The sequence below is a fragment of the Protopterus annectens genome, chromosome 6.part0, assembly GCF_019279795.1.
Source record: "Protopterus annectens isolate FY-2018-M chromosome 6.part0, PAN1.0, whole genome shotgun sequence".
Lineage (NCBI taxonomy): Eukaryota > Metazoa > Chordata > Ceratodontiformes > Protopteridae > Protopterus > Protopterus annectens.
In genome coordinates this window covers 428,333,328-428,360,321 of record NC_056737.1, presented here as the reverse complement: position 1 = coordinate 428,360,321, position 26,994 = coordinate 428,333,328, and the positions used below count along the sequence as shown (strand labels likewise).

Sequence of the window (26,994 nt, the reverse complement as noted above, 5' to 3'; positions counted from 1 at the left end):
AAAGATAATTTCACACATCCTGATAAGAAGAGATAGATGCAAAATTAACACTAATCCCTGAGTTCTGCCATTCTAAGTAAAGGGAAACAAGATGTGATATAAGGTCAAGATAATAATCCAGGATTGTGAACTGTTATGCTGTCGTGAGCAGTGGCTTATTTTTGGGTTCAGCAAAGACAAATGGGAACACAGTGAGCCAAATATATTTGTATTTACTTGTATTTAGAGTGATAAATCACTGTAATACCCAGGTAGCTTGGGGTGCAGTGTGAGGCTATAAAATATTACTAAGCATCATGCAGTGAATTTGATGAGACAGCACTACCTATCTGGAGTGGAGCAGATGGTGTGACAAAGTAGAGTTTGTATAAAGCAGATATATCTTTTACATTTTATACATGGGCATTTTACATTACATACATTGGTGGTGCAGTGGTGCAGATGGACGGCACAGTGGTGCAGCAGTTAACATTGTTGCCTCACAGCAAGAGATTCTCTGGTTTGATTCTCAGCTGGGGTGCTTTCTGTGCGGAGTCTGCATGTTCTCCCTGCATTCACATGGGTTTCCTCTGGGTGTTCCGGTTTCCTCCCACATGCCAAAGACATGTGTCTGGAGCATTTCTCCTCCGGCCTCTGCTGAAAATGGTCTCTGTCCTAGTCGGACTTTCTCAGTCAGCAAATGTTGAATAAATAAATAATTTCAAAAATTTATACTTTGGAGAAATAAACGTGAAGCGTATTTCAAGTGTAAAGCATTCATAGTAAAATATCATACCAACATAGAGTGAAACATTAAACTGAAAAAAAAAAACAATGAAACTAAATATAAATGACTCTACAAAAGGTTGAACCAAACAAACATCTGAAGCACATCAAAACACATTACACAATTAAAAAAAAACACCCACCTCAAGACTTGAAACTCTACTACAGTATGCAAAAACAGTGCAAGCACAAGCTAAAACTACATAAACAATGCCTTTCTGCCCTTTAACCTCCTTACTAAGAAAATGTTTTTTTTTCAGGGAACTATGTCCCCCTAAACTTATGAATACCTACTTCAAGAACTAAATATACGAGCTTACTCACACTGAATATTTCCAGTTTTCATACTCAGCAGTGCTTATCTATTCAGTGTCAATTGTTTCTGTTCCTTTCTAACATAGCTCAATGTTTAATGTAGCCCCTGTGTATGTACTTAGGTAAAGAAGAAAGCATATGGGATAATGCAGAGGAAAGAAATAGACTGAGGGAGAAATAGGATGTAGGTTTAAATCAAATATGAGTAGCACAGTGCTTCAGTGATAAGTGATAAGATATCACGCCTCAATCAAGCGTCTTAAATGCATTCATGGCCTCTGTACTCTACATGTGGAGTTGCACATACTTTCTTTGACTTCATAGGGTTTGCTGGTGCACATCCTCTCTGACTTACTGAGCTTTTGCAAACATCCCCCATCATTGTACCTCCTCTCTGTCCAGTGACAGGTTGGCATACGTTTTGAGATTTGTTCAGTTCTTTTTTTGCCACAAAGAAGCATTTAATTATCAATCTGCTGTCTGTCAGGTCCCTTCCATGTGACATTCAAAGCATAACAGGCACCTACTTTGGGAAGATTTAATTTGCTCTGTTGTAGTTGTTATTATTGTTGTTACTGTCTTTTGTGATGACTGAACTGATCTTTTAGTATTAATTTTGGAGTGAAAACCATATTAATTAATGTGCATGCAGAAGACAAATTCCACCAGTGGAATTTCATATACAGTGTCTTTTTCCCTAGGAGAGGAACATTGAGTTTCTATCTGTAAACACTATGTGACTTTCAGAAAAAAAATATTTGGTTATCTGTCTTTTATGCAGTCCACTGTTTGAAACACTTTCAGAAAAAAGGCTGATTAGAGTCTGGGCTCAAAGAACATATCTAGGTCAGAAAGATCTTGAGACATTGGTGCAGTCAAGCCTTCCACCTCTGCCCTACAATTAGGAAAATGCAGCTATTTCAAAGACCACTATTAAAAAATCAGAGACCAGCAGATATGAGACCTTAAAGACCCCATCAGTTCAACAGAGATCTGCGAGTATTTGCAGGGGACGTACCTTGTGCTCCCCCAGCCCCTTGTTTGTTTATTATAGTGTCTGCTCTTGTTCTATCCCCTCCAAACATAGACAGTGGGATCCAAATATTGGGTACTGCTGTATCCCAGTCCTCTGAAGGAAGTTCTTTGATACCTGGTCCAGATGTCTGCTTCCAGGTGACCATGATGTATATCTAATCCTCTAAAATAATAACCAGTCCTCCAGAGTAAACTGCATAGTTGGATATTACAACAATTTTCATTAATGATGGCCAAGCAGATCTGTTTGAAAGATTTTTCCAGACCTCAGATGACTTGAGGCTTTTACTTCTATCAACAGGATATGCACTGATCCTAAAGTGAGTGTCCTCCCTTCTGGGTTTCTTCTGAGTGATGGGTTAAGACTGTATATATTGTGAAGAAGGTTTTTTTTTGATTTTCTGGTTTCATTTCCACATAGCTTGATCACTACTTACGTCTGGAAGGTCAGCTTGTACTGTAAGTAAAACTGAAGACATCTGACCCTTTTATTATTTTGGCCAAAGAGCTAAAAACAGTCCCCCCACAAAGAAAAATTGACTTTATAATTGGTTCTCTGGATTAGAATGATCTCTCCAAATGGCCAGAAATTCACTATTCTTTATTGGATATCATGACCCGTACCTTTCCTTTAGATTGTTGCACTATTACTAACACACTTCCTAATGCTAGATCACAGTTTGTGTTTTTAATTAACAAATTCATTTTTTTATGTAATTTAATTTATTTATTTATTTTATTTTGACATTTGTAGACCGGGTTAGTCCAACTGAGCAAAAGCCCATTTTCAGTGGAGACCCAGGGAGAAAAATTCCATAATTAAAATGATATACATGAAACTGAAATAGTTAACATAACTATACAATGTGTTGTGAACATAGCTTAAAATGTTGACATAGTTATACAAACACTCATATACACAAGTGATTTAGAAAATTTGCAGATATGAATATACAGTATAAAAAAATACAGTACAATTCAGCAAAAAAAAGAAAGTGAACACTAGTTAGCGGTAGAAGTTAAGCTAGGTTACACTTTTAAAGTAGGAGTGGGTTTGCGGCTGGTGGGAGGGCAAGAAAATTTATGTAGGGTCATGGCAAGGGCAAGTCCTAGAGTTAAGCAGCTGGTCTTTTAAGAGTTTTTTGATGCTGTTTGAAGTAGGAATAGTTCTTAGGGACTGAGGGAGTTTGTTCCAAGAGTTGGCAACAGAGTCACTACATAGAAGTTTGCCAGTAGTTTTTTTTGGGCTTGTAGGTTTCCAGGCGGTGTTGGTCAGAGCTAAGAAGACTACGATTAGTAGAGTAGAGAGAGATAATGGTTGAAAGAGCTGAGCAAGAGGTAGGTTTGTTTAGAATGGTGTGAGTTAGTTGCAGTTGAGGGAAGAGGTGTTGGAATTCAGGTCATTGAAGTTTTTTAAAGATAAGCAGTGGTGTGAGCAACAGGGTAGATTTGCAGCGAATCTAGCAGTCTTGTTGTATGTAATTTCAAGTTTGGACATAAGGGTAGTTTGTGGGTTAGTGAGAATTGAGGAAGCATATAATAGGCTAGGTAGTAGGTAGGTCTGAACTAGACAGAATTTGGATTTTTGTGAGAAAGAATTTTTGTTCCTATAAAGCAAGCCTAGTTATTGGTGAGTTGTTTTTTTTTTTGATGGATTGTTGCACTTGTAGATCCAGTTTTAGTTGATCATCAATTATTACTCCTAGTAGTTTTGTATGGGGTTCGGCCTTGATGATTGTGTCATTGAGAGAAGTTATAGTGAAGGTAGATTTGTGATGAAAGAGAAATTTAGGTAGGAAGAGGAGGTGCTTGGTTTTATTTGGATTCAGAAGAAGTTGGTTGCTAGTTAGCTATCCTTCAGCAGAGTGGAGTGATTCTTGGGTTAGGGTGAGGAGCTGGAAAAGGTTGTCAGAGGAGGAGATTATAGTGGAGTCATCTGCATATTGTATTATAGTGAAGTTGGGGACTGATGTGTAGAGATTGTTAGTGAAGATGTTGAAAAGTAGAGGTCCAAGAATGGAGCCTTGAGAGACTCCGGTTTGGACTGGGAGGAAAGGGGAGCAAGCAGTATGTCACCTGACTGACTGAAGTCTGTTAGAAAGATAGAGAACCAGGAAGTAGTAGAGCTGGAGAGATTGAGGTCTGACAGTTTTGACAGAAGTTTGTTGTGGGAGAGTGTCAAAGGCTTTAGAAAGGACTCGTCCTTCAAGGACATGTTTGAAGGTATGAACAGCAACACAGGTAGCGAGTCCTTTAAACCGGTGGGTAACCACAAGTGTGGTAGATGTTCAACTTGTAAATATATGATTAATACAGATAGCAATATAACTATTAATGGATATAATATGAGGATTAAACAATATATCAATTGCTACACAAAAAACGTTGTTTACATAGCTAAGTGTCAACAGTGTGAGGGATTTTATGTTGGTAAAACTAGTAGACAACTTAGGGCAAGGGTTAAAGAACACTTAATGAACATTAAGAATAATAAATTAACAAATGCCCTTGCTAGACACATCGACCAATTTCCAAATCATTCCTTTATGTTTTTTGGGATTATTCATCAACAGTTCGATTCACAAGGGAAGGTTACTAAGTATAATTTAGATGTGTTAGAATTAAAGTTACAGATTTTACTTAATGCCAACCACAACCCTGGATTAAATGAATTTATCAGTATTAAACCTATTTTATGGATGAAAAGTATTAAGGGGTTTTAGTGGTTGGGCATTTATGGATCATCACTTGTTTTAATATATATATATAAGTTAAAGAATACCACATTGTATACTACATAGAACATATAACCCTTGTTTACACTGCAGGTGTATATAGTTTTAAGAATTTTGAAAATTCAAAACGTCTGAAGAGACTAATAATATCAATGAGTGTTTTACATAACATAATGGATAATAATGGAACTTATAATCAATCAAATTGGTTACTTTTAACTATTTATTTACCACATTGGTAAAGTTTTTGAACATTACATTATACATTATGTGTTGACAATATATATATTTTGTATCTATTATATATATTATATTATTTTATATTCATCCCCTTCATGATCATTAGCACAAATACAATCATTTTATACTTTTTTTAATTATTTCATATTTTAACATTGTACATTTGGATATATATTATATTATATTATTAATTATTAATATTTGTATATTTACATCTTATTATACCTGGTTATATATACATATATATTTTATATATATTTTCTATATTTATATATATAAATATTTCTTATATATAAACAGCTGATCTACATAACATGAATTTATAAATTATTACACCTAAAATATTGCACCATTATATAGGTTTTATACATGTAACTTCTTTTGTAATAACATATTTGGTTTTGCATTATTTATGGTTGTATTTGATAATAGATTCAGGTATGGCAAGATTTTGAATGAATTTATAGATAACATATACACATATACTTTTTCATATTTTCTTATATATATATATACTTTTATAATATGAGTTTTATACATTTACCATGTGATTATATTTATTTATACACATATATATTTTAATCAGATGGTGTTTTAGGTACCGGCGATACGTGTTGTATTTATTATTATTATTTTTGTATTTTTCCAAATTAAGGGTAATTTAATTTAATTTTAATTTTATTTCATTTTATCTGATTTCATATTACTCTTTATTCATTTGTATTTGGTATTGAATGTGTGTGTTGCTTTTTTTAAATTATAACTATCATACATTACAGGATGAATAAGTTATTTATGCAATATGTATAAGGGCAACATTTAGGGTAAATGTTTTGTCATTTTTTATAATATGACATAGAAGAATTAAGGACAATTTTTCTGTTCTTTGTTTTTGTGAAGACTGCATATCGAAGCATGTGTTGCAACCCACTGTCTAATTTAGCTCAAGTTAATGTAATCCAACTTAATTAATTTAATTACATTAATGCAAAGTGCTTCAAATTCATTGGTTAACAGGTCCAATCAGTTCCTTTGGCACTCATATTTAAAGTTTCAGTCTACATTCAAATGTGTTCTGATGAAGTTCGTTTTGTGAACGAAACCTAGGTCGACGTTTTTATTTTATTTGTGTGTGTTTTTGTTTAATAAAAACCTTTGGAACGTTTATGGACCTGGATGTTCTTGGAGAGCTGTATACTTGTGAGCTGGCTGTTCGACTTTTTTGTGGTGTATCCGAATAGATTTGTGACACCTTCAGTGGTTATATACTAAAGGCTTTAGAAAGGTCAAGGAGATTAGTTTGTTATTGTCTAGGATTTTGGAGATAGAGTGAGTGAAATATATTTGTGTAGTGGCTGTGCTATGGTTAGAGTGGAAGCTGTGTTGTGTAGGGGTTAGAAGGTTTCCCTGGAAGAGATAATTTAATAGTTCTTGTGTATACATTTCTCAAGTATTTTTGATAAGGGAGACCGGATGGCTATAGGCCTGAAGTTAGAGTGGTTAGTGGAGTGCCCTCCTTTATGTAAGGGAATGGTATAGAATTTCTTTCAGATGTCAGGGACTATGGATTCTTTGATAGCTCTATTGATTAGTATGGAGATGGGCTATGCTATGGTGTCTGCAGCAAGTTTTAGGAAAATGGTATGTAGGTTTCCAGCACATAAAGAGCATGTTTTGAGTTTGCTGAGCAGTGATTTTATATATGCAGTGGGGATGGGTTTTAGTGAGAAGGAGGTTATATATGCCATGGGGACAGGTTTTAGTGAGAAGGAGGTAAGGTGGGTTGATGGAGAGGGTGAGGTAGAGTTAAAGCTGGAGTTGTCCTTTTGAGTTAGGTTTTTGATGGATTCAGTGAAAAAGGAGTTGAGAAAGGCGGCAGTTGCAGTGGCAGAGTTATTGGGGCAGAGATTAGAAGTAGAGGGATTACCTGGATGAAGTATTTTGTTGATTGTATTCCAGAATTTTTGGGGATTGGAGTGGGGGTTAGATAGTGGCTTTAGGAATAAGTTTTTCTTGCATATATGACTTTTTTGTTATAATTGTGGCGTTCCTTGTATTTTTGTAGGTCAGTAAGGGATATGGTTTTTAGCAAGTTGTTCCACTTGTTACCTTTCTTGTGCATGAGAGAGTGAGTGGATTGTGTAAGCAATGGTGCAAAGTTAGCTTTTATTTGTGTTTTCTTATGGGAACTAGGGAGTTTAGAGTGCCACGGAAGATGCTGTTGAATTTAGTGGTAGCTTTTTCCAGGGGAAGGTGGTGTAGGAAGGACCAGTTAATAGAAGAAAGTGATTGGTTAAAGATGTTTTGGTTGAAGTTAGAAAGTTTGCGACATTCTTTGTATGTATGAGATTTGCACAATTGGAGGGGATGTCTTTGAATATAAGTGGAAAGATGGTCACTTAAGGTATCTGGTAAAGTTTTGGGATTGTGGTAAAGGCTGTGGTTGGATGAGAGTATCCAGTCAAGTGTGGAACCAGAATTATTGTGTTTGTTTAGACTGGTGGGAGTAGTGATTAGTTGAGAGAAGCCATAAAAGTTAATGCTAGAGTTAGTTGAGTCAGTGGTTAGTGTTTTCCAATCGATGTTGATGTCACCCAGTATTATAGTTCCATCAGTAATGGCTTGTGAGATCCAGGAGAGAAAGAGCTCAAGAGGAGGGATGTTACCTGGAGTGATATAAATGGAAGTGATGGCTAGATTTTTATAGTTGTTTTGTTTGCAATTTACTATTAGGATTTTGGCAGGGTGAAAATTGTGAAGTGGAATTGGTAGTGGGAGTGGGAGAGTAGGTCCAAGTATATAATAGCTACCCTCCCCCTTTTTAGTACATCTATCAGAGCAAAAGATGTTATATCCTGGGGGAAAACGTTCAGAGATATGTGGTTTCAGCCAAGTTCTGGAGAGAGTCAGGATGTCAGGAAAATGAAGAAAGATCCAAGAATGTAGTTCAGTGACTTTGTTTGAGATGCTTTGAATGTTAAGGGATAGGAGGGTTAAGTTTCTAGTGGATGGAGAAGGATTAGTGGAAGATGGGGATGAGGAAGATGAGGAGAGGGTGGGGGAGGAGGGAGGATCAGTGGGAGTTAGGGAAGAGGAGGAAGGGGCGAGGGAGAAGGATGAGGGGTAGGTGGGAATAGGTGGGGATAGATGAGGGGGTATGAAGTCTGTGGTTGGGGTGAATATCACCTGACAATTAATTAGTTAAGTGTGTAAAGAAATCTTTAAGGATAAGATGAAAGTGCTCACTTCAATTAAATGCAATAAGAAGACTAATACCATCAATAATGACTGAGGTTTGGGTATTGTTTTACCTTGATATTTTGTTTTGGTTTTGTTTGGAGCAGTCTTTATACTTATGGTTTGTTTTCAGAGTTTTTGTTTTTTCTTCTCATATATATATATATATATATATATATATATATATATATATATATATATATATATATATATATGTGTGTGTGTGTTGTGTGTGTGTGTGTGTATATATATATATATATATATATATATATATATATATATATATATATATATATATATATATATATATATAAACCATCTGACATAGTTAAGCCAACCCAGAATAACAGAATAATCTAGTGGTGATACAGCTCAATTTTAGGAGTCTAAGCAAAAAAATTCATTTCTTTCAAGCTCTTTTCACCCTGGAGAATGTAGATGTCTGTATAGTTACTGTGACATGGGTAAAGCAATGCAGAGCATGCAATCAGTGTAGGGCTACAATTCCTTCCACACCTTTAGACCAGCAACTGTACAGAAAGGGACAAAAGGTGGAAGTGTCTCAGTTTACATAAAAAACATACACATCCCAATGCTGGTCAAGCAGTATGAAGCATTTGAGTCCTCCAGGTACAGATCACCATAAGAAAAGCTCCATACATGTGTTTGCAAGCTATACATCCCCCTTTGTGTTCCAGGAACCCATACAGCTTTCTTAAATGAACTCATGTCACTATCCATTCAACCCACCATCACACTCCTTAGTGACTTCAACTGCCTCACTATAAACTGAGAATCATACATAAACTCAAACATGCAGACACAAAGATTCCTGAACTTTGTCAACATCAATTCCCTGGACAATTTACTATGTGCACCAACATCCTTGGCCTATTCTTCACCAATATGGGTGAACATTGCACCCCCACCCCAAAGTGTAATTTTCTCACTGGTCAAGTTGGACCATAAGGCTGTCTCGTTTGAAATAAAAATAAAACCTGGGACACCTGGTAACCTTGGAACTTTTATGAATTATTCCAAGGCAAACTTCCTACTTTTAAGCAACAGCCCCAAACCCAGGGAGCACCTGTTCCTGTGTGGCGGCATTCACAAAAACCCTTTACAATCATGTATAAAGCTGTATAGAGGCAACTGTACCTACCCAAAATAATACAGAAGAAACTTGAAAAATAAGCCACCCTGATAAAATCCCAGCATCAACAGGTTGTATAACAAAAGGAAGAAAAGTATGGCCAAAAATAGGAAGGGTAATGCCCAGGAAGATAAGTACATCATCATCAAACTAAATAAACAATTCCGGAGGCTAATTAAGTCAAGTAGCCTCTCAGACTAAGGACAACTACATGGATTCTTCAGCTCTTTTCGAAACCTCAAACAAAATAACAACAATGTGCTAAACTAATTGTAAATGGAGCCACCTGTACTGAGCTGCAGGATATAGCAAATCAACTGCCTGATAACTTCAGCTTCAATTTTACTCCTCTTTCTCCCCAAGACACCTCTCAGGAAATATCCCCAACCTTAGCTCCATAACTATCCCTAGGGAATATATCCTCAATGCAATCTCCAAAGCAAAAAAACAATACATCGATGGGATTTGATAATAACCCAGGGTGCCTCCTTAATAGCATAAACCATTACTCATAGGGCCTATTAAAAGTACTATTAAATCATAGCCTCCAAACAGACTTCATGTAAGGCAAATGGAGGAGTCCAGCTATTATCCCTCTGCATAAGGGTGGGCCATCCCCTGACCCCGGATTCAAACAACATTTAAGCCTGACTAGTCTCATATGTAAGGCCATGGAAAGAATAATCATGGACATAAATAATGGTAAAGGAAATCTACAGACATTGGAACCATCCCACTTTGGTTTAAACAAGAGCAGGTCATACCTATTCAACCTGTGGACTTCTTCAAGAAGGTCACTAAAGCAATGGACTGGGGCAAAATGGTGCATGCTGCCTTCCTTAATGTGGCCAAATCATTTGACACAGATAGTACCCCACTCTGGTATTGTAGATAAGTTCACAAAATTAGGCATTCATCACCCACTGGATAGCCAGCTGGTTCATAGATAAGACATGAGAAGTCAGGATAGCTGAATCTACAGCCACAAAAAGCCAGTAGCTAGTGAAGTCCACCATGGCTTAATACTGAGGCCATTCTTTTTTGGCATCTACATCTCTGAAATCAAGGCCAGTATAAAAGTCCTTTGGCTGATGAATTCACAGATGATTGCAGACCATGTACAATCATAGAATCCTTCAAAGACACAAATATCCTCCAAGAAGGCCTGACACAGACTAATAACAGGGTCATGATCTAAAAATGTATAATGGTATCTTTCAGAAAGAAAACCACCCATGGAAATGACTGCATTGATAATACACACCTAAGAGTTGATCCTGTGGTCAGGGGTTTGGGAACACATATAGACAGTGACTTGGTCTTTGCCACCATATGTCTGCTTTAGTAAGGAAATCATTTTACATTGTACAAGTTATTAGCAAAGGTATGGAATCTAGGTCCCAAGACATCATTACTCTGTTGGACCCAGCCCTCATTAGACCAATTAGACCATTGACTACAATTCCCTCTTCGATATATACCTGACCAGACATAGTCAACAACTGGAGCATCCACAAAGGCTCCTCATAAAAAGCATACATGGTATAATCATGTCCTCTGTGGACTACCTAAAAGCCTTACCTTGTACATGGTCTCCTGTAGATTTCTGAGAGGTGATCTATGCCTGGCATTCAAAACATACTGTGATCCAACCCTTATGGACCTGCTGCATTTCCATAAAACAAATAACATTGGAAACAGTTGATCTGGGGACTTACGCCTCATCTGCAAAATAAATAAGACATGTTGGAGGGACATGTATGTTTCTCTGAGACTACCACTACTCTGGAACAGGCCTCCCACCCATGTGAAGCATAGTGCCTCATTGCACTCATTCAAGTGCCACTTGAATCAGTGGATGGTAAATTGTAAATTTACACCTGGTCTGCCACCTGTGTTCCTATTAGAAAGAGGAAGCGTGTTAATGTACAACCATTCATACCCAAGCTTTACCCTCTATAAAATGAATGCTATCAATACCTATCAAATACATTTGGGAAGCATGGCTATGCTTAGAAAGACCCTTTATGGTGATTAGCCTAATAGTTACCTATGAGCCAAAATGTGTGTGTGTGTGTGCGTGTGTGTGTGTGTGTGTGTGTGTGTGTGTGTGTGTGTGTGTGTATAGCAATGGCAATGTGCTCAAACTGATAACTTTACAACAATCACTCATAATACTTTGGTATCAGTTATTTCACTGGCAAAGAATAATGCTTGCTATTGTCAATCTTAATACAATTACTGTAAGACCTAATTACAATATGAAACCAGTTTTAATGACTATTAGATCAACATTTAGTAGATCAACTTAGTTTGAATTAAGGAGATGTATCTAAGAGAATATGCCAGACTGTTTTACATTTATATTTATATGATTATTTGAAGATATTTTTATATAAAACATTATGTAAATAGAAGATACCTAAAACTAAACAGCTCTGTTTCTTAACAGGCAGCTAAATATTATATTTGAATTACTGCAGGTGGTATCTTATGGTGGTATATATATTTCTGAAAAAAGATGCTGCAGGAAAATAAATGAAATTAGCATCTGAGGAGATGTATCTAGATCAGGTTAAATGCAAGAAGAGGGATCCTGTGGTGTTGGATTATCAAAATGACAAACTTCAGTAACTCAAATCAGGAAAAAAAATGGCTGGAAATTAATCACTTAAAACAGTTACCATAAACAGCCTAGGAAACAAATGAAGAATCATATTATGCATTATTGATATACTTTATAAAAGCAAGAATGGAGCAAGACCTTGGAAAAACTGAGTAGGTGGATTTGTATAACCCCTGTATAAGATACCATTTAGTATCCAGGAAAAAATAGCTTAGGACTCTAATACTTTTTAAAGTGGTTATCAGTTATTATAGCCAACAAGGTGTACCATCATTAAACAGCATGGCATATACCACCATTCTACTAGAGACATCATGTACTGCTGGCTGGTAACAACATTAATTACAGACAAAAGAAAATTCAAGCAAAGCAAAGGAAACACAAGCTGCACTGTATTAGAACCATGAGGGTGAATTTTCATATGGTTTTGGCAGCCCAGAAGAGATTTCCATATAAAAAAATACATTGTTTCTGATATCAAGGAGTTGATTATGAATTAGCAGAGATGAAGAGTTTCACAAGAAAATCTTAGTATAGTGGACACAAACTTGCCAATAAGGGACACAAACAAGGTCAGTGTTCTGAGTGGCTTGAGTTATATATCCTATTTGTGTGTGGACTGAACAAAGATTGAAAGTTCATTGGATACTTTTACAGAACAAATGGAAGCTTAAATGAACTTCTGTCATGAAGGCTTACATCCCAGTCCTTTTTTAAATACAGTTTTTATTAAAATTCCATTTTACGCTTTACAGTTGTAGCAATCTTCATGCATGGTGCCAGCATCAACTTTTACCAGTGGTCAGTCACCTCTTATTATCAAAGCTTAAATCATTCAACTAAAAACAGTTTGTGCAATGACCGCATACTGATGGTTGTAATTGTAAACTATCCATTCTAGTTATTTTAGTCCACTGCATTATTCATTAATAGTTCTCAAATGTAAAATTCTTTATCCATTCCACTCTCAGAAATAAGAACTAATCCAATTACATAGGTCATTGAAGAGTTAAGGACTAATGAGGAGAAAGACGTCTGGAAAGGTTTACCAACATTTGTGTATAAATGGATTCATTGACCGACCTAGTTAGAGAGGAAAACTACAGGAAGTACAATAGGGTTACAATCTTAGAAGAGGTTTTCAGGTTAGATGTGGTGTCTGTAAGTTTTGTGTTTTAAAGTCCTGCTTCTTATTAATTAGGTTTAATACTGAAGATGTTTTGGGTGGACAGTGGTAGCATTGTTGCCTCACAGCAAGAGGTTCTCCTGTTCGATTCACGGCTGGAGCTCCTTCTGTGTGGAATCTGCATGTCCTCCCATGGTCAAGTGCCGTTCGAAAGACATGCGTAGAAAGGGCATGCCTTCACTGAAGGTTGGGCATCAAGCTGGCACCTCGGCACCCGTAAAAAATCTACTGCCAATCATTAACGGACCGGAGTTCCGCTGTGGCGACCCCTAACTGAGAAAAGCCAAAAGAAGGAGAAGATTGAAGATGTTTTTGCAGCTTAGTATGTTTACTGGCCTGTTTTTCTGTTCTTTCTCTCTTTGTCACCCTATCTCTGTGGAGTTTCATGCTTGCATCCCCTTCCTCTTGTGTATCTTACAAATTTTGAGGTTACTGCACTTCAGGGAAAGAGGTAAAATTCTTTCAAGGTTTCATCACTTTTGGCAGAAATGAATGCTGGTGTTTGCTCATTTCTGTCAGCCTGATACATTTAATGTGATTGTAAGTTGTATGCTGCTGTTCATAAGGGGGCATCTTAAAAAATGGCTAACTCCTTTATGGAGTCACGTTTTCCTCATGACCTGTAATGGAATAACCTCCGTAGAATCTGAAGATGAGTGGTATGATGAAGGTGTGGCTTCCTCTTTCCTGAATCCTGGGACTTTTGTATAAAATTCATTTTAAAAAAGCATTGATTTTTGTAAATTTTCCTCCTTTAAAGGATGGCAAGATTCATCAGCAAATTTATTTCAGGGTGTACCCAACACAGCCTGGGATTGGTGAGGAAGAAAAATTGATGAAGTCTTCACACTGAAGCTGGGGGAGGGGCGTTGAAATTATTTTTCTTTCTTTCACACATCTTAAAATTGGGCAAATTATTAACTGCAGTGACTAATAAACATGCCATGGAGTGGACAAGGGGGCATTAATTATTATTTAATGGGCTGTTGTTTTAAAATACTGATCTGGCTTGTAACATGTCTGCCTTTACAGGCCTCAAAAGTACTCAGAAGGACAGCATTAATGGAGGGTCAGCTGAAGTTCTCGTCATCTGAATTAGTTTAGGAAGCTTTATTTTTCAAAAGACTAAAGAGGACCAACCACGGCTTAAACTAAAACTGCATTAATAAAACAAAAAAACGAGAGTAAGTGACTTCCCAGTCACTTCTTCAGACTCAAATATAAAAAGAATAGCATCAAAGCACTTAAAAAGACTGCCCAATTTTAAACAATTAACTAATTAGTCAGCTTAAAAGCATATCTCCAAAAACTAAGGAAAATATTACAGCTCATATAGTCAACATGTCAATAAAGAAGTAACATCATATAAAAAATACATTGAGTTATCAAACTTTTTAAAAAAAACATTTTACTCAATGGGGGAATGTACATGCACGTAGTACCGGTTTAATAGATACAGTATCATTAATGCCTGGTTTCTTGTCTGCATTAAAATGTATTATCCATCTGAGCTCAGCTAATACTGTTCTATTCTTTGTGTCCCACTTCCTAGAGCTGTCTTTAACTATTTCAAGTACTAAAAATCTAAAGGCATGATGCATACCAAATTCCTTAGTGTGCCTTGCTAGTGCATTACTCTCTTTATTGTTCCTAATATCTCTAAGATGATCCATGATACGCTCCCTTAACGACCTATTCGTTTTACCTATATAGAATGCTGAACATTCCATACAGTAACTGTAATATACTACATTCCTTGTTGAACAATCTGCATAAAAAGTATGTTTCATCACTATCCCTTTATGCATATGTGTAAATGATGCTTGTTTAAGATTGGGCAGTCTATTTAAGTGCTTTGATGTTGTTCTTTTTGTATTTAAGTCTGTAGAAGCGACTAGGAAGTTGTGAAAGCACTTACTCTCCTTTTTTTGTTTCATTAAAGCTGTTTTAGTTTAAGCCGTGGTTAGTCTTCTTTGGTCTTTTGAAAAATATTGCTGTTTTACTTTTAGAGGACCTTTGCCTAATTCCTGCTCTTTCTTTGACAGTTCTTCAACTTGAAGTCAATAGCAACAATCCTGTGAAATAAAAGGCTGAGAACTCTCTGAAATTACATTTATTAATGTATTTTAGGAACATGTTGCCAGAAATATAATGTATTGAAGTAGTTATCTGTAGGCTCTGTATGTCTTTCTCGACTTGAACATACCTGTGAAGTGTGTCAGGATACATTGTTGAAAATACAAACCTGCAAATGTGAAATCCATGTGGTGGCATATCAGATAAGTAGGCAAAGGAATGAAAAGCCTTTGTGACCTCACATTAATGTGTGGATATACACAAATACAAAAAGAGAAGGCAAACCTTTAGTAGCACAAGTTTTAGTTTAAAAAAATGTAACTGTTAAGTGTATTTTCCACCATTCTGAGACAATTATTCACCAATTATCATACTTTTCTATTGGTATACAGGGTGTGGGCCAATGAGATGCATGCACTAGTCATGTCAGAGGAGCTGGCGAATGATGTTGTCACTGCTGAGCTTCTAATTAAACGCCATGAGGAGTACAAGAGAGAAATCGATAAACAGATGATAAAGTATAAGGATGTGAAGGACATGGGAGAAGAAATGGTGAACAAAGGACATTTCATGTCAAATGAGGTAAATGGGCTGCCAGTTATAACACACAGATGACCTTGTCAGACTACAGTATCTGTATCAATAGCAGCAGTTCACCATAGGATTATAGCTGTTTAGATTTTTGGGTTCATAATCAATGCATTTTCACTACACTGAAATGTTGCACTACAGTTTTTGTCAACATAATGGCAGAGTCAATAATTCTGAAACCTCCAGTTAGTTATACACCACCCACTTCAATAAAAAAAGAAAAGTAACAAAAAACAAAATAAAAGAATGCCAAATGTATAAACAAGAAATACATTCATATACCTTATACAAAGCAGTGGCTTCTTTGGAAAAATTTAGTTACCTTTCTATCCACTTTTTCAGACATATATCCAGAAATGGAAGTTCAAAAATGTATCTTAGGTATAAACATGGAAAGGAAAGTTGAGAAAACTGTGTACAGCAACCTTTAATGCAAAGCACATTTAATATAAGGAAGAGCTTAGTAAGCATCAGGTTTGACATTTGGGCATCGTGTGAAATTATTTGTATGTCAGTTTGTGGTTTTATCAATTGCTTTGAATTTTTTCCATGGGTGACTAAGCAAGGCCTTTCATGAACTCATTTTGCTACCCACAACTTATGAACTCAATGTCTGCCCCACCATCTGTCCGTTTTCTTTCTGTGGGTACTAGGAGATGTTATAGGAGTAATAATGTCATTAGTAATAAACCTTAATGCTGAAGCTGGAGCTGTGAAGTGCAGCTTTAAGGCTCCAGGTCCAGGACATCATTTCAGCATCAGCTCTAGATCTCATTCAGGTGCTGCTTTCTGTTAGATTGCTATGAAAACAGGAGCAGGCAAATCACTCCATTATTGATGCTGTGCTTCGAGTGTCTTGGATGGAATCCAGGCAGTATTCCTTTCTGGCCAACTAGTCTTCCTCTTTCAAATATCACATGCTCTCTAGGTCCATTTAATTGATTAATCTACCCAAGAGTATGTATGTGTGTGTGTGTGTGGGGGGGGGGGTGTTCATCAGGCTACTTTGGATGACCTGGAGCTGATCATTTCTGTTCTTCCTCCCTGTCTTTTATAGTCAGCCTGGACTCCTCTTCATCATCTCCCTCTTTCCCCGGAAGGAATGAAGATAATAAATTTTCTCATTTTCTCTAATTAGATGTTTCTAAGGTGAGGTATTAATATTTCCTTTTCATATTGCTCACAGAAGATTCTTTTTCATCCTTCATTCATATTTAGTTATGTTTGGACAGTTTTTGTATTTAAGAAAAATAAAAGTTCTACAACAAAATGGACACTAATAAAATCAAAGTGAAATCGCTGGACCATAGATAAACCTGTGGATACTGCACTTTTATATGAAAGGAAGTTGTTACAACAGAAGCATTTGAAAATGGATAGGGACACTAGAGACTTTAAATTGGGCAATGTTTTCACTTGGCCCAGAAATAACAATGGCCAACGGAACGACTCATGTATAACCTCTGAGCAAATAAATAATAACAACAGGAATGTTGAGTCACATACAGATCCAGCAAGACACCCAAATAGTTACAGCACTACACCTGCATCTAGTAGTTCTTTGAACCCTTGCAGTGCTGTTCTTCACAGAGAACTTGATAATACTGTAACTGACAATTCTACTGATACTTGTCCAGGTGTATCCAAGCTTGATGAAATTAATGGAGCAAATGGGTTACAGGGTGCGATAACCCCGGTCCTGGGGAATGATGTTTGGAGGAAAATTCCTAATAATCAGAACATTAGCTTGGATGGCAGAAATTCCAGGTCCAGCAGCAACTCCATTTGCTTCCCTTTACCCATTGCCAAGACACAACAGCCCAGCAGAGACCCGTCACAGAGCAGAGGGAGAACAAAAAGGAAACTACCAGTAGAGCAGAGTATGAACCAGTCACTGAAAAAGATGTGGAGGGACACAGCAACTTAAATGTGTGGAATTTGTCTCAGAGATCCCTCACTCCCTCTGAGCTGAGTGTACTGGGTAGGAGGCTCCCTTTTATACCCACGTAGCATGGTGACTTTGATTGACAATATTTTGGACATTAAAATGTTCGCAAGAAATGTGTCACTAAAGATACAGTTTGGTGACATGACCAATATGAATTCTGTGAATATGAACATGTTTAAGAAACCTAGCTTATATTTGCCTACCCCACACCCTCTGTTGGAATCCTTTGTTAAGATTATTGAAAATAATTTGCATGAAGCTTTTAATAACAGAGGTAGCTATAGTCATAACAACTTCTGTGGAGAAATTGGCATTGAAAACACTGTGTGATGATGACACCATAGCCATCAGGCCAGCCGACAAAGGTGGCTCCATTGTAGTTATGGATAGGCATGACTACTTTCAATCTATGAAAGAGATGTTGGGTGACAGTGAACATTATAATGTTGTTACTAAAAGTGATATACATTTTCTTAAACTGAGAACAGACAATATATTAATGGAAAGCTTGAATGATAAGAAAATCAATTATGAACTGTATAATTATTTTTTTTTGTCAATGAGCTCCTGATCCATGTCATACAGGGTTTGCCTAAAGTCCACAAGGATAGCCTTAAACCACCAATGAGGCCAATTGTGGCTGGTCGGGGTTGGGTTACTGAACCCTTCTCCATTTTTGTAGAGAAACACTTGCATCCCATTCTGGATAAGAATCAAGTAGTGCTCAAGGATTCCAAACAATTCCTTCAGAACTTGTTTGACTTCATTAAGACACAGCCCCTTAGTAGGAGGCATTTTCTAGTGACAATGGACATACAATCCCTCTTTACAATGATTCCTAACTGCACTGGGCTGACATATGTTGAGAAGTATCTTAATAAGTACAGCAGTTATGACCAAGCCCTACAACTCAGTATGAGATTAGTTCTTGAGAACAACATTTTTGTGTTTGATGGAATCTACTACCAACAAAAGGATGGGGTAGCGATGGGCACGTCCAGTGCCAACAGCTACGCCAACATGGTTATGGCATGCTAGGAGGAGGAATGTCTTTTCCCCACCCCTAGCTTTCAATGGTATATTCCATTTTACTGTAAATTTGTAGATGATTAATTTTTTATTTGGACAGGTGGGGTTGAGGACCTGTTTGAGTTCCATCATGACCTAAATCTGACCACCAACTTTTTGAAGTTTTCCTTGATATATTCAGAGACACAGACTGAATTCCTCGATATACTTATAAACAGACTAGCAGATGGCTCATTGTGCATAGGAATTTATAGAAAGTCATGTTATAGGAACTCTTTGCTCCACAGACTCAGTATGCACCCTCCTCATGTGTTTAGAAACATAGTGAAGGGACTTCGAGCCACTAGATTAAATGGGGCAGAAGAAGATTTCAATCAGGAACTTACTCAGCTAAAGGGTAAGCTAAGGGATAGAGGTTATAAGGAAGGGGAGGTTGATGCACTACTAACCCCCCCCCCCTTAGGGCCAATATAGTGAAACCCTATTTTTCTGAACAGGATGGGGACAATGCATGTCCATTACCTGTTGTACCTGCCAGTATTTCTGTTCCACTTAGCTATACTACAGATTCCAGAATGACTATGAACATCATTAGGAAACACTGCGGCTTGTTAATCCACTGACCCCAGTATCAAATGAATAGTAGGTGATGCACCTAGATTTCTTTACAAGAACAAGAAGAGCTTGAAGAGGTTGTTCTGCTATCTGGACAGTTACAAGCATGATGTGAGTGGAATTGAAGGGACTATGATACCCTGTGGGAATTGCAACTTTTGCAGTTTCATAGACAGAAGTGGATGCTTTGAGCACCCTGACACTGGTCATAGGTTTAGTTTTAGGATAGGGGCTACCTGTATAACTACGCATGTCATCTATCTTGCTTATTGCATGCTCTGTAAAGCATTTTATGTTGGCAAAAATCGATAGAACCTTGAGGGATAGAATTAGAGAACACTTATATAGCATACGCTGTGCCTTTACCACCAATGCCCTCTATAAACATGTGATCAATACTAACAACAGACAGACCTTCAGGTTCATGGTTATTGACAGAATTTATCCCAGCATTAGAGGTGGTGACATCAGGACTCTAACCAAAACCATGGAGGTCAGATGGATAATAAGACTGAGAGCTGATCAGGGTAGTGGGCTTAACGAGAAAGTCCCACTTAGACCCATTCTGAAAGGATGTAGTCTTGGAGTTAAAATAATTTTTTATAGTTTTTGCTTATTTTTGTTTTTATATTTCTGTCTCTATGTGTTTGTTTTATGATTGATGTTTTTCTGTATGTTGAATTTCTTTCTGTATGCATTTTTTCTGTATGCAGTTTCTGCAGATATGTATACAATTTTACACAAGCTGTGGTTTTATTATGTCTTTCTCCTTTAACTGTGACCCTTAGCATGTGATTGGTTGCTTAGTAATTGGATTGCCTATAAGTAAAGGTTGCTCTTTTCTCTGTGTATATGGTCTGATGAAGCAAAAGTGAAAGCACTTACCTATTTTATTTGTTTGGTAATAAAACAAGTTTTTATCTTCAGCTAATGTGTTATTCCATTGGTCGTTTTGTTTTACATTTGAATTTTGCTTTTCCAACAGCATATTTATCCTAGTCTGTGCACATTTCTTCAGTTTCTAAATAAATACATTTAATAACAACTGTGTATGAATACATTTATTTGTTTCAGCAGTGGTAGACTGGTTTTATATATTTTGGATGATTTTCCTTTGATTCTATTTGGTGTAGCAATTTCACAGTTTTCATATTTCTTGCTAAATTCCCACAATGCATCCTAAGTCTAATTTTCCCAACACCAAGCAAATTGGCATTCATTCATTCATTCATTCATTCATTTAGTAGTGTTAAACTGCCACTGCAGGTATTATAATCTAATGGAGTCTCATGTTTCCCAACCCCATTTTCAGGGTTTGAATGAGAAGGCATTGCTATGGAAATAATTTTCAGAACATTCATTAGTTTGCATGGGTCTTGATTTTTATAGTAGCTCAGAAGGTATACCTCTCTTCCTATCTACATCTAACGTGGACACACAGGGCAATAGCCATATCTGTATTGCCTGAATCTATGGCTTTTAGTAGACTTGCTTGCCACTACTCAGCGATATAGATGTAACAAAATAACAGCTTTTCCTGTCTTATGGTGCTAATGTGTTAGCCTATAAATTTCCTTGAATCTACAAACTAAATTAACGTTATAGCTGGGCTTTGCCTTTCCAGACTGACAGACCTGACCCAATAACTTGTGTTTTCTTGCCATTCCAAGTTTTATGATTCACTTTATCTTGATCTAACTTTGATATGTCAGGGTAGTCTTTTTCTCTTCATGTATATGCACATGTTGATGGTGGTTCCCCAGGTTCTTTCTCCTCCATTTCTGCTCTGAATGAACACAGAGTGAGTATTGGTAAACTTCCAAGAGGCTTAGAAAGCAGAAACAAGCAGTAGTAACTTTAATAAATTGCACACACCTGCCATACAGCTGGATCTGTCTGGATCTGTTCGCAATTCATTATGACCATAGCCTCTGAATTCTCACCCACCCCTGCTGCTTCCATTACAGCCTTTCCATTTCTTGTTTCTTTCAGCCCTGTTCCTTAGTCTTGCAACTTTCTTTGTATTCTTTTTTAATATGTTATCCCTGACATGTCTCTTTCAGTAAACCTCTTTATATATCCTAAAATTAAAAAAAAAGTGGCTGGTTCAGCAGTAGGTCTGCGATGGCGACATTTTCTGTTACACTAGTTCATCTTGCCCTGGGCTATTTGGTTCATCCTTGGAATCCCTGTCATATTTTGAAGTTCAAGTTGGCACTGATTGGCTTCTGATGAGAGTTTAATGTGTGCATCTTTTCTTGTCTTGTCTAATTGTGAACAATATTTGGCAGCATCTGTTCTTCAGATTCATTCATTTAAAACCTATTAACTATGATGAGCAGAGTTAATTCTGGGACTGTGTGTGGTGGTTTAATTCATGTATTTGACTTTATCCTTGTGTTTGGTTTGGTTCTCCAGGCTGGATTTTCTTGATCCTCATATTGCTCGTACAGCCTTGTTTTTGCTGTCTGCAAAGAGTTGGATGAATTGTTTGAGTCTCTGCTGTTTAGAATCTGAATGATTCATGTTTTCTTACTGAGTACACTTCAGTCTGGGTCATGTGTACTTTGATATGTGTGTGGATAACTGTGCACTAGGGAGGGTTCAATCTGCCAGTCTAACTGGATGTTGTATGTGTGAAATGCTATGTGCATGGCAGTAATACGCACAGAGTTTGTTCAAAAAGGGGTCTATACTTGGGTACTGTCAATGTGCATTGTGACACTTCTTGGCTTTCAGAAATTCCTGAAATTATTTACTGTGATGTTTGTATTAGTATGAACCTTACTGAGGATATCATTGTTAGAATCCCTGGAGTCATGGTGCAGATATACGCCTGCTCTCTTCCATATTTATACTATTAGCCTTTAAAGTAAACATTTCATCTTTCTGCATTTTACACAGTTTGCTTAAGAACGTATACCATTACTGTATATTTAGTCAGATCTGATTGCAACTATACATTACTCCAGTAAAGCGTTCAGTGGGACAACCAGGTCTGTAGAAGCCACTTTATATTCCTTTGAAAAATCCATTTGCACTTGGTGCTATAATCCTTTCATCCAGTCAGATTTTCCACAGATGCTCCAAGCCATTCAGGAAATTTACAGTTTCTTTTTCTCCATGAACACACAGAACTAGTGCGCCTCCTTAAGGGTCAGCTTGTACCACAGCAGCCTTCTTCAAAATCTGACTAAAGTGTTTGAGTCGATTTTTTCTTTTACAAATTAGATATCCGTTCAAGTCAAAGTCAAAGTACAGTTTATTGTCATTTAGAACTACATACGTGTAGCCTGAACAAAATGTTGTGCATCAGCTCAATTCTTGAGATTACAAAGGAAAGTGAAACAACACATACAAATAGAGGAATAAACATAACTAACAAATACAATACTACTCCCAATACACACTAGAAAGTGCAGTGACATTTACCAACACTCTCTGAGTTAAATTAACTGCTCTATTTAAAGTAAAACAAAACACACTACAGATTAAAATGCCTAAGTTATTTGTCTAATATTGCACTTGAGTGAGTTAAATAATACTGACTATGGATATAATAAATAAATATTGCACTTACTTGGAGTATATGTAAGTATATATTGTACAAATAAATAATAATTGACTTATGATGTGTCCAGGCCCCTGGGACTAGTGCCCGAGTTCAGAAGTCTAATCACTGTAGGGTAGAAACTGTTGCTGAATCTTGTAGTCCTGCAGCTGATGCTGAGATATCCCCCACCCAATTCCAGATGCTTAAACAGTCCATGCACAGGATGTGTGTTGTCCTGTATTATTTTGGTGGCCTTTCAGATGCTTCTTGCAGAATAAAGATGTTGTATTGATGGAAGACTGGAACAATTTCTTAACATTACAAGCTGAATATACAGTCTGGGGAAAGAATGGAATCTACTTTGGTGCCCTCTCTGGTATGTTATGAACCATACAGTCCCTACTGTAAGATAAGGAATTGCTTTATTTCCTATAGCAATGATTCTTACAATCAACATGGTATAGTTGTATGAATATGCAGAGCATAATAGTACATATTTATATGATAACATCACTCCTGCAAGCAGGCTCCCTCCTTCTATCCCCCTCTCAATGCAGTTTTATTGAGTCTGATGGCCAAATATATCTTTAACTTTGTATAAGGTATTGTTTATATTGTATTGTTTGATTATTATACTATTATCTTATACTTGATGCTGTTTCTTCCTCTATGGCCAGTTTGTTAGAGGTCCACTACACTGTGCTAGCATATAAACTGTAGTATTTATACTGGTGTGCTGTCTTTGCTGTGGCACAGATTTCTAAGTCCTCTCCAGAAGTATTTTTAATATGATAGCTTTGTTTGTAATTTTCCAGCATACCAGTAATGAATACAATTTCTTTCATAGTCAAACTCTAATGACTACCACATGAGACTGCAGTTTTATGCCTCAGTATGTGTCTAACTGCTGTAGATTAGGCTTAGAGACTGACAGTATTCTGTGGTAATATTTCCAATATAATTTGTATTTCCCACATCACTTATCCTTGTATTTGAACACCTACTGTTACAATAATGGGGCCCATACAGCTGTACTTTCCTCATCAAGATACTAAGTTGACCTTTAACACTATTTTCAGAAGCCCCTTATCCAGTGTTCTAGTCTATATTCTGACCTTAGAAAATAACTTTTTGAATCCAACATTTACAAAAAAAAAAAAGTCTGCAGATTCATTCTAGAGGCCCCCCATCCCAAATTGGTATTAGCCACTGAGACGTTCTTAACTGCCATTGGATCTCTATCTGCCAGCAGGACCAGATCAGTAATTTTACTGTTGGCATTATCTACAGTTGTCTTTCTCCAGCTGTTACAGGCCAAGTCATTAATAGGGAACCCAGGAATTGCATCAGTTTTCAACCCCGACAGAACTTTGGACATTCTTTGACTTTGACTGCGGATTGCTGTGCATGTCTTATGGTGTGAAGCTTCCTCCATCTGGTATAGCTTTCACCTTGTTCTTGGATGCTTCAGACCATGACATTACCAAGCTACAATCCATTTCCATTTTACTGCCCTTTCTGGATACCTTTGCAGAAATCATTATTGACTGGAAGACTGCCCATGCATCAAGGCACACTTCAGTAAAGTGTTATATATTAGTATTTGGCTCCAAGCTGTTTGAACTTTTTGAGTTTTGTTACTGCATTTACAGATGCTTTGCATATGTCCTTGTATATGTTACAGAAATTACAAAGAATATTTCCACAACTGCAGTAACAGCTCAAATTCTGCGAGATCTCGTGTTTCTTTTTAATTTCTATATCAGTGATGCTTGTATTCATAACTGATATAATTTTGATAAGCAGTGTGCAATTATTGTTTTGATAAACTTAAAATATTAAAATATAGTTGATAGCATTGTCTGATGTGTTATAAAGCAAACTAAAACATGAACAGTGTTGCAGATTAATGTAGTATTTACAGTTATTCTAAACATTTGCAACAGTACTGAGATCTGCCATCTGAGACGTTTTTCTTTCTTTCTTCTTCAGATTGAAGAAAAGCTAGAAGAGTTGGCAGAATTAATGAAGAAAGTGACAGAAAGCTCAGAGATGAGGCGAAAGCTGTATGACGGAGTCCTTGAGCTTCAGTTATTGCGCAGAGATCTGGAACAAGCGGAGTCCTGGTTAAACACCAGAGAGTCTTTACTTACTGATCCAAACTGTGGAGTGAGTTTTGTTTTACAATTTAGCAATTTAAACACTAAAAGAAAGTAGAAAGAACAGGCAATATAAAATTCCAGTGTGAAACCTTTTGGGATTTGCGTGAAGGCCATAACTCCATGATAGTAGCAACCAGAGACTAGTTTTGTGTAGATGAGCTGTAATTCTGTTGTATGTTGTAACTGATATCGCATACACAGTTTTGTTAGGCTTTTCTTCCTTTTATTGTTACTGAGAAACTGCAAAAACCTTACTGTAGAATCAACGAAAGATAATGATTCTTTTGCTAGGCATAACGTATGTCACAAGAATGATAGAAAGGTCCTTGTGAAATTAACAGAGAGAGAGAGAGAGATAGGGAAAGAGACAGAGATTGGAAGTTAGAGGTTACCGCTCTGCATGTCTTCTATTTAAAAAATAGCTGCCATGCAACCAAACTAGGGGAAACATCCTTTCAGACCTATAATTGCAAATCTGTAAGTCCCTAGTGTCATGAGCAACAGATTTAGTAGAAGCCTCAATAGCAGCAGAAGCCTTTATCTCTGTGCAGCTCTTAGCTTCTTAAAGATAGTTGACTCTTCCTAACCACTTTCTTTCATCAATGCAAGTTGTCAGGAAGAGGTTTACTTTTGATGTGCAGACATCGAAAAGTGTCATCATAGATCAGTAGAGACTATCAGATGTGGAACAAGGAGGACAATTGGTCCTAGATGCCACACAGGAAAGGGGCCTCTGCTTGAAAAAAAAAAGTTGATTTATTTAATATTGTTAACTGAGTACAAGATTACTTCATCTAGGGGGAATTTATTTACTTTCCTTTTGGTGCATGAATGCAGTAAGCTAAAACTGTTCAAGCATAGGTGAAGTAAAAAAAAAGAAGTTAAGCATATGCATACTGTCAATTGATATATGATCTACCTCAGGAAAGCACTTGCCATCTGATATTCTGATTGTCTCTGTAGCCTATAGTTTTGTTGTATTGCTTTGAGACCTGTTTGAATGTGTTCTCATCCCTTACATTTATAAGCATTCAAAGATTTTTTTTTGTTTGATTTCCATCCACCTGCTTCTTTGTGCTGAGTTTATAAAAGTGTGAGTGTGTGTGTGTGTGTGTGTGTGTGTGGGTGTGTGTGTGTGTGTGTGTGTGTGTGTGTGTGTGTGTGTGTGTGTGTGTGTGTGTGTATCTGCAAATATATATATATATATATATATATATATATATATATATATATATATTGGCTGTGTGCTGCAACACATGAGACTGCTGTTTCAGCATTGTGGGAGGAGATTTCTACACACATGTCCAGAGTGAAGGAAGCCACACCCACCTGTGTGTAAAAGGACAGATGCGGAAGAAAGAACAGTTGCTGTTGAAGTAGTGCTTGACAGTCTCACCAGTCTAGTGACATAGCTTACTGAGGCCTTGACCTAGAGAAAAAAATCAGCTGGAAGCTAGTAAGAACTCAGGAGAGCTCATGAGAGTGAGATATCATATTTCCAATGCAGTGGACTCAAGAGGTTACAACTAAGTCACCTGGACAATGAAATGTGTAATTGAAAATGCTAAAATGAGTACTCTGACCTAGGGAAGGAAAATAATCTTGTTGCAGGAAAAGGGTAGACTACTAACAAGAAAGGCTACTGTGGGAGTTTTGCTGCATTTGAATGAACTCTGTGTTGGGAGAAAGGCTAGAAAATCATGTACAGTAAAAAGGTTATAAACTCAA

The 26,994-nt window shown here is 36.9% G+C and overlaps 1 protein-coding gene across 1 annotated transcript in view; it reads left to right on the top strand.

Moving 5' to 3' along the window:
• Window positions 1-26,994, top strand: part of SPTBN5 (spectrin beta, non-erythrocytic 5) — a 1,783,454-nt gene that overhangs the window by 1,491,186 nt on the left and 265,274 nt on the right. The window contains exons 60-61 of the mRNA XM_044073536.1: window positions 15,761-15,950; window positions 25,097-25,273. Of these exons, the coding sequence (XP_043929471.1) occupies window positions 15,761-15,950; window positions 25,097-25,273 (367 nt within the window). The remainder of the gene's footprint in view (window positions 1-15,760; window positions 15,951-25,096; window positions 25,274-26,994) is intronic.